This window comes from Drosophila subpulchrella, chromosome 3R (genome assembly GCF_014743375.2).
Source record: "Drosophila subpulchrella strain 33 F10 #4 breed RU33 chromosome 3R, RU_Dsub_v1.1 Primary Assembly, whole genome shotgun sequence".
NCBI classification, from domain to species: Eukaryota; Metazoa; Arthropoda; class Insecta; order Diptera; family Drosophilidae; genus Drosophila; species Drosophila subpulchrella.
This window is the reverse complement of record NC_050609.1, coordinates 11994399-12003181: the sequence shown is the minus strand read 5'-3', so window position 1 is coordinate 12003181 and position 8783 is coordinate 11994399. Positions and strand designations below refer to the sequence as shown.

At 43.1% G+C, this 8783-nt stretch overlaps 2 protein-coding genes across 2 annotated transcripts; one reads left to right on the top strand and one right to left on the bottom strand.

The window, feature by feature from the left end:
• Positions 1–4047: 4047 nt before the first annotated feature.
• Positions 4048–6613, bottom strand: LOC119562032 (dihydrolipoyllysine-residue succinyltransferase component of 2-oxoglutarate dehydrogenase complex, mitochondrial). The gene is made up of 7 exons (XM_037875391.1): positions 6385–6613; positions 6003–6106; positions 5846–5947; positions 5236–5781; positions 5032–5176; positions 4519–4824; positions 4048–4459 (listed from the first exon to the last, which is right to left on the bottom strand). Exons 1-7 carry the CDS (start codon positions 6457–6459, stop codon positions 4325–4327), a joined length of 1413 nt encoding a protein of 470 aa, XP_037731319.1. The 5' UTR covers positions 6460–6613; the 3' UTR covers positions 4048–4324.
• A 200-nt stretch (positions 6614–6813) lies between these two features.
• On the top strand, positions 6814–8770 carry LOC119550444 (HIG1 domain family member 1A, mitochondrial). Its single transcript, XM_037859122.1, has 3 exons — positions 6814–6980; positions 8006–8195; positions 8405–8770. Exons 1-3 carry the CDS (start codon positions 6887–6889, stop codon positions 8424–8426), a joined length of 306 nt encoding a protein of 101 aa, XP_037715050.1. The 5' UTR covers positions 6814–6886; the 3' UTR covers positions 8427–8770.
• Positions 8771–8783: the final 13 nt, after the last annotated feature.

Genomic DNA, 8783 nt, shown 5'->3' with positions numbered 1-8783 from the left:
CTCCTCTGGCAATCATCAAAATTGAAAACTAACACCAAAATTAAAATCAAAATTCCACCACTCACCGGCCACAAAATTCAAAATTCACTCTAAAATTTAATTTAAAGCATTTTAACAGACCAGGTAAAACAAAACTCCAACCAAAACCCACACTCAGTCAAAAACACAAATAAGAAAATGCATAGTAATTAAAAACAACAATTAAAATGACAATAAGAACAATCCCAAATTCAAAAAAACAGACCAAAGCACTGCCAAATTTAATAAGTTGACAACAAATCCTGTTCAGAAGTCGCAGCATTCGAGGAACATTCGGTGCATAATTATTACCACATTAAGATGATTAAGTATTCGCAGCCCACCCATTAAATTCAGAAAGCAAAACAAAGCCAAAAATTCAAAAACAAGAGAGAAAAAAAAACTCTAGCTAAATTTCAAAAAGGCAGTATTATAAATTACAAGAAACTGCGGAAGTTTTAATGCGACAAAATGTCAGGAGCAAAAACGGAGGCCGCCGAAAAGCAGCAAAATTCCGAGCTGGAGCTGGCGAAGAAGACGCGACAGGAACAGGAACATGGTTAGGGAAACTCCTGGCAACTTTCTGGCCAAAATCTTACAAATGGCGGCCAAAGGGCGAGGCGAGCGGCAGACGGCAGATAAATCACAGCGAAACAAAACAATTCCCAGCTCTCGTGAAAATTCCAAATCCACAAGAACAAAAACTGTAGCTGAAAACTAAAAGACTGAAACAGAAACACAAGCTGAAACTGAAACTGAAACCGAAACAAAAACAAAGGCACGCGATTTCAAAGAAGACTCTCCATAGAAGGGGGTTGAAAAACCAGTTGACCCGGCAAAATCAACAGCATCCATCCATCCTCAAAAGATTCTCGATGACGATGACCACTTTGATCCGCCCCAGGAGAGGCCTCAAGCCCATTACTTTCGCCCGAAGGCCGCCGCACAAAAAAAAAGCCAAATTCGAAGACACACAACTATACAACTTAACCCAAATCCAAATCGAAATCAAAATTATAATCAAAATCAAAATCTCAAACAAAATGAAGGCACACCAGCAGAACCGCAACTTTAAGTAATATTCGAGACGAGTGTCACGAGCACAGCTGAAAAACTTCACCTCCCAAACTCAAACTCAAACTATAAACTCAGAGCCAGCTCCAGACTCCCAGTACCAGAATCAGAATCCCTTTCAGAAATGTGGTCAGACTTGGTTTCTTTGGCAAAAGTTCGAACCATCATCATGCAGCTGAAAGCACATCAAACAAAACTCCAAATTTATATAAACTACTGGCAATAGCCGAGGTCGAGGCATAATTGCCATCAATAAATAAAATATGGCTGGCATGAGGGGTACTACCGCTACCACTACCACTACCACTTCCAAGGACCATAACAGACCCTCTGCCAAGAAGAGACACGACTCGATACGATACGATACGATAGGACACCCAATCCAAAAGAGATACCCACACTCCGCAGAACCACCCACCACCCAGTCAATGGCCACTAGACAGCAGAACGTTTTTGATTTATAAATTCATGGCTAAAGTTGCCCGGCCAAGTGGCAGCCGACTCCACGATGACTATATGACGACACACACAACCACTTATACAATCACCACCCAGAGACTTGGCAAACAAGAAAATGCAAAAACCGTCTTATGAAATTACACATTTCCGACTTGTACTAGCAGGACCAACGTAAAAACACCCAAGCCGAAGCCCAAAAAAAGCAAATTCAAGCAACCAAATTTACAACGAAGAAGCTCCAATACCCCCGAATCCGGCCCAGAAATTTAGTTATGAATTTTATTTACACACAACCCCATTCATCTGAGAGCAGCATCTTCCACCTTTGGCTAGTAGGAAAGAAATCAAAAGTACCAAGGAAGTTTCGGGCAATTTGGAAATTTGCAAAATCATTGAGACAGACGCGAGAAGCACCCACGAAGAGTAGCAAATGGAATCTTGTACAATAGTTCTATTGAAAGACATTCAAAAAGTAAGAAAAAAAGAAAAGATATACTCCCGACCCAGATCTACGCAAAGAGAGAGACAGATAGAGATAGATAGAGAGAGAGATAAGCCAAAAGAAAGGATAAGGAATATATATACATTCTATATAGCCAGAACAGGAAGAAAAGGAAAATCGCGAAAAGAAAACATTTCGGACACAAGGTTGGGGATACCTAGTGTAATTGCTTAGAATTAAGAGTGTTGCACTTAGCCAAGTGCAGTGCCGACTGACCCCGCCCACAAACGCCCCGGTCCCTGACCCCCAACTCAACCCCTAGAAAATGGAAATTCCCCATCGGGCAGATCAAAAAGACAGACGTGTTAGCTTCACCTTAGGCCTCTTTAGACCCAAAAAGAAAAGCACCATCATCAGGAACTACGATTAAGCGCGAATTGTACCACGTAACTACACTCTGTATCCCCTTAGTTAAGCTAAAATTATACGAGAAGTACGAGAAATTGCACAAAAACTCACAAAAAGCAAAAGACAAACGAAAACTAATGTAGATAATGCCAATCCTTTTGTCTAAAATTTCAACTATTGGAAATTTCGCAATCGAATTGCGAAATATTTTAGACGAAACGATTGCCGCATTTTTTATGTGATTTTATATTTACAATCATTTACACTCTCAAGTATGTTTTTATACATTTTATTTCGATGTTCTCCCTACTATCATTATCGTCGTCAGATTCAATTAATATTTTTTTTCGACACATGTGATAAGCAAAAATGTAATGAAAAGCATCAGAAAAACACTCAAATTCAACCAAGAAACAAAACGAAATCAAAACTGTGTTAATCAATCTTTGATAGATCTAAAAAAAAATTAATTTTCCATAAGTATATTTAAAAATTCATGTAACCAAAAGTATCATTTAGCATCACGCCTCAAAATCACATATAATCTTTTGTACCCACATATATTTTAAATTGTTAATTCAACCGCAAAACCTCGAAAACACATAAATATTGTAAACATTAGAAATAGTAGAATTACTATTATCAAACAAAAATCAATAAAATTGTACAAGCCAATTTGCTCTAATAACAAAACAATAAAACCCGAGTTTTACTTAACATTAGTTCTTTCAAGAAAAGGTGTTTCAGGTGGAACTACTTCTGGGATTTAAAAAGGATTCCATACCATCAATTAATTTATTGCAGATATCCAATTTAAAATGAACAGGTAAAGCTGCTTAGAACGTAAAACACGTAATATTCCAAAATGTGTAATAAAAAAACTTAAGCTTATATTTTATAAACCAAACTAAAAACATTTTTAAGGTTTTTTTCAAGAGCCTTCCTCATACTAATAAAAATTCATCTTTACATGACCGCTGAGAAAATCTTTATAGATCTGAATCCATCTCTTTTAGTTCTTAAACAAAGAGGAAACCTTCCGAGGAATGGGAAAACAAAATATACTGGAATCTATATATTTATTGATATGTATACTGAAAGTGAAAAGCGGAAGAATCACAATATGCATGTTTATTACATCTTAACCGTTTGTAATCTCAAAAAATGTTTCCTAATAAAGAAATACAATGCGACTTGAATTTTTTAAATATCAATCAAAATATACAACCAAAATATTAAAGAGGACTTATCAATTACTAATTAGTACAGCGATTACCACCGAAATAATCTCCCCCTACTACCGCAAAGTACTTAAAATACAAATTAAAAGCCATCCTCACATGACAGAAAAAATGATAAGACTGTTTACAATTTGAATTATGATTTTCAAATAGTTGTAGATAAGGTAATTGCCACTTCTTGTATAGGCGCCATGGAAAATTATTAGATAATACAAATAATACAACCAATTTATTATACGGTGCAGGTTGATTATAGTGCAGCGGTCGGCAAGAAATACACGGGGCAGCTTACTGCAGTTATACGCTGTATGTGTGCCGGCAGAGGCTGAGCAGATCTTTCCCCTAGGCCCGCTTAGTGGTACGCTGCCGACCGCTGTTATAGTGTAACGCTCCAAGTAGCCTGCATTGAGGTTGGTCAATAATCGTCATCGCTTTATTACGACATTGCTTCGCAGCGTCTTAGGTTAACAGTAACATTCAGTGCACAATTTGTTTTTAAGAAAAGATCCACGTTTGATTTATTTTGACTACTTCCGATACTACGAGTAGAGTTCGAATTTTGTTGCTTCTCTATTTTTTTGTGACGCTCGCGAAATAAAATAATAAATAACCAAAGATTAGTTTCAAATTATGGTGGCTAATATCAACTGAAGGCCGTGGACGCGTTTTGGGACAATTCACTCTACAAGCCGGCTACAATGATCGCTGGGTTCTCCACGGCAGCCTTGACTTTGCGCAGGAACAGTACCGCCTCACGGCCATCGATGATCCGGTGATCGTAGGTCAGGGCCACATACATCATGGGACGAATCTTGACCTGGTTTCGAAATAACACGATTAATACAGGTAGTTATGATTGTTGACGGGTTAACCAACCTCTCCCTTGACAGCGATTGGCCGCTCAAAGATGCCGTGCATGCCAAGAATGGCACTCTGTGGCGGATTGATGATGGGCGTGCCCATCAGGGATCCGAACACTCCTCCATTGCTGATGGTGAAGGTGCCGCCGTCCATGTCCTCCACGGTGATGGCGTCCCGCTTCGCCTTGTCGGCCAGACCGGCCAGGGCGATCTCGATGTCAGCATAGTTCATGCCCTCCACGTTCCGGATGACGGGCACCACCAGGCCACGGGGCGTGGCCACGGCCACCGAGATGTCAACGTAATCGCGGTACACAATGTCCTGTAAAACAAAGGGAATTATGAGCGCTTGGCAACACCGAATATTCCACATTCATCGTCATATCGCCACGGGAAATTGCATAAACAAAACCGACATAAAAGGCAAAATTGTCGCCTGATAAGGGCACTTTAAACAGCATGGCCCATCAGGCTACGTCACGGGCGATAAGAGATTGATAAGCGGAGGGCGGGGCGGAGGCCTGTTTACCGTGCCGTCGATGACAGCGTTCACCACGGGCTGATCCTGCAGCGCATAGGCACTGGCCTTCGAGAAGATGGACATGAAGCCAAACTTGATGCCGTACTTCTTGACGAATGCCTCCAGATTCTGCTTGCGGAAGTTCATGGCGTAGCTGAGAAAGGAGGGAAACTTTAACTTATTTCCAAGATGGGATTCAAGTTGGTAACTCACCTCATATCGATCTCGTTAAAGGTGGTAAGCATAGCACATGTGTTCTGGGCATCCTTCAAGCGGGCGGCAATCTTCTGACGCATGCGGTTCATCTTGACGCGCTGCTCGGACCGCGTGCCCAAGATCTGGCGCGATCCATCGGCTGGTGGCACCTTCACCTGGGCGACGGCCGGCTTGAGGGCAGCCACGGGCGCAGCTGGCGGAGGACGAGGCGCCGCCTTCGGTGGCGGTGGTGGAGGCTTGGCAGCGGCGGCAGCTGGAGCGGGTGCCGCCTTGGGAGCGGCGGCAGCGGGAGCTGGGGCCGCCTTGGGAGCGGCAGGAGCGGGAGCAGGAGCAGCCGCTGCCGGAGCAGCTGCCTTGGCGGGCGCCGCACCTGGCTTGATCTTGAACAGGGCCTGGCCGGGCTTGACGGTGTCACCGTCCTTGACCAGGATGTCGGTCAGGGAGCCGGCGAAGGGAGCTGGCACAGCCACCGTGGTCTTGTCGGTCTCAATCTCCATGACAGCCTCGTCGGCAGCGAATGAGTCACCCACCTTGCAGGTGAACCTGTTGGCGGGGAACGGCCATTAGTCACTTAACAGGGAACCTGTTGCTGAAAACCAGCTCTCACTTGATGTCACCCTCGGCGATGGAGTCCGCAAAGGGAGGCACATTCACGGTCTGCTCCGACCACAGGCTCGACGTGGTGTGGATGCCCTGCCAGGTGATGAGCCTAGAAATGGAGGAGTCTGAGTGGAGGATCATAGATGGACCGTGCCCGAACTCACCTGGGTGCATTCTGGCAGCGATTCTGGGCATCTTGGCGGAGCAGTTGCTGCTGCTGGGCGGCGCAGACGACTAGCCGGGAATACTGACGGATGCAGCGCTTCAGCTGTTGGACAGAGGTGAAAATTAGTGATTGCACAACCAGGAGACGACGGCGGCTGGCGCATCACGTGCGGCGGGGTCGACCCAAACAAAAGTTTTTTCCCATTTTTCAGCCGCGCACGCACACACACCCATACAATTACATAATCGCCGAGTGCCAGGCGGGCAGAAAACTTGGGATATTAATGGTTATACATTGGTGGAGCATATATAGCACACCTGGCCAACCCCCCCCTTCACATTCGACCAGGGAATCCCCCGCAGTCGCCGACGAAAATTTACCTCATTACTCCGCAGGGCTCGCATTCCCATAGTTTGGGGCAGCCGCCTCGTTACAATCGAAATTATTCCCGTCATGCTGCGACTCTGTTTCGCGAATTACGGGTCGGCGGATTTGTCACTCGTCAATTTATCGGAAAAGCACTCGAATTTCAAACAGAGTTAGCGGCCAAGGCAAAGCTACGTCGATTTTGCAGTCCGCCCCTTTCCCTTTAAAAAATACCAATTTCTTATGTCATGACAGAAGCGGCGAAAGCGGCGCCTGGCGGAAAAGCGCCGAAAGCGCGAAATCAGCTGATGGCGGTATTTTCATAATATACCAACAGAATATGGTCCCTTTAAAACGTATGGGATTGTGTCCTCGCTAACATAGCCGCGGCGATTTTATCGTCTATCAATGCTTATCGTCTATCAATGTGTATCGTCTATCGATAGCAGGCATTGCTAATAAGTTTCGCGAACGTTGCAAAACGGGAAACCAAATCCAAGTCCGCCCGCCTTCAAAATGAGTTCGAAGTCCCTTTTCGACAGCGAGGAAGATGCCGCCCAGGCAAACAAATTGGCCAGGAAAGCCAAGGAATCGCCCTTCATGCTAGTGGGTGAGTCGATGCGGACTTCCGCACAGCGGAAGTTTTGCCGTCGTGACGTCACATGGAAACTTTTGGCTGCAGCTATTAGATACTTACATATACAAGCATACACGATGCGTGTGCGTGAAAATCGGCTAATCTTGACCTTGGCCATGTAAATCGTCCGCTGAGGTTAACGGCAATTTGGGGACTCCTCTGAGTCTGGGTGACATAACGGTTAATTCTGCGTGATCTGTCATTTTCCTGGAAACCGGATGATGTAACAGGAACATTTCGCAATTCCCAGGTGTTGGTGTGAATTGCAACGGGAAGTGGGATTATCACATCCGTGACGTCACGCTGCCATCTGATCTTGGCGCGTGTTCGAATACTCAACTTGTATCTCACTTTTCAGCGTATGTGACAATTAACAGCTGACGCTAACAAGTGTTGCTAATCTGACCGATTTTCCCCATCTAGCTATTATATTTTTTTATATGTTTGATTTTAGATGAACAAACATTTCCCAATTTTAAGAGGCATTCAGCATATATACATACCTCACATTTAAAGTAATACAGATTTTTAAATCCCACTACCAATTTAAGTTTTCCCAAACTTGACTAAACCGTTTCTAAAATACATACATAAAATGTATAATCAAATTTCATATATCAAAACACCCTCTGTTACTAAACAAATTTTTTTTTATAAATTACATTTGTACTTAGTTTTGTCAAAATAAATATTACGAGCTATGAAAATTTAAAAGTGGTAATGAAATAATTTCCAATAAATTTTACAAATATATTTAGTACAGTAAATACATTTAGGAAAATGACTTAAAATATAAAAAATATAACATCCAAATACATAGCTATATATTTAGCTTTATTTTATGCATCACTACTTTCATAATTTGTTCACCTTTTGTATGTTGATATTTGCCCGACGTCTGGCTTTTATCAGCTGTTCCTGACAGCCAGCTAGCAACAACAAAGCACCCATACAATGACCGAGTGAAACTAATCATTGATTTCTACCTTTACTTGCAGGTATTGCCGGTTTTGTGGCCGCCGGAGCGATTGGAGCATACAAGTACCGAAACCGCGGAACGATGAGCACGAGTGTGTTCCTGATGCAGCTGCGAGTGGCCGCCCAGGGAACCGTGGTCGGATGCCTCACCGTCGGACTGGCCTACAGCATGGCCAAGGAGTACCTGTTCGACAAGGCGCCCAAGGAGAAGTAATGGCCAGTTCCTACTTAGTTAATACTAGCTTTAGTTTTAGTTGTCACTCGTACACGAAGCTCGAGGCCCAATCCCAAAATCATTGTAATCCCAAGTTTTGGCCTATTTCGAAATTAACCCTCCCTCTTTTGTATATTTATTTATCCTGTAATCCCCCATTGGTTTCTTTCACTTATTCCCCCTTTTGATTTATTCTATATTTTAGTACAAAGTCACTGAGTAACTAAAGATCATCTGATTGTATGGCCCTCTTCTCTAAAAATCACCCACCAACACTAATCGGGATGATATTACACCCAAGCAGTCAGTAACTCTATTGCATCGTCAGAGATTCATACCGGTCAAGAGGGTTAGGATCATTGGAGGGCTGGACTCTTGCAAGAACTTTCGACTGTCCAGGCCGATAATTAGACAATTTTTTGCATACCTGCGTATGATTGTGATATTGTGTGTTTTAATTGTACAAGTTGGACATCCAAACGAAAGCTGTTGAAGGCAGACGACAAGATAATGAATACCTCTCGCATGATATGATATAATTAAATAAATCAATTTAGTCTAAAACAAGAAACCGTGCATTGTTT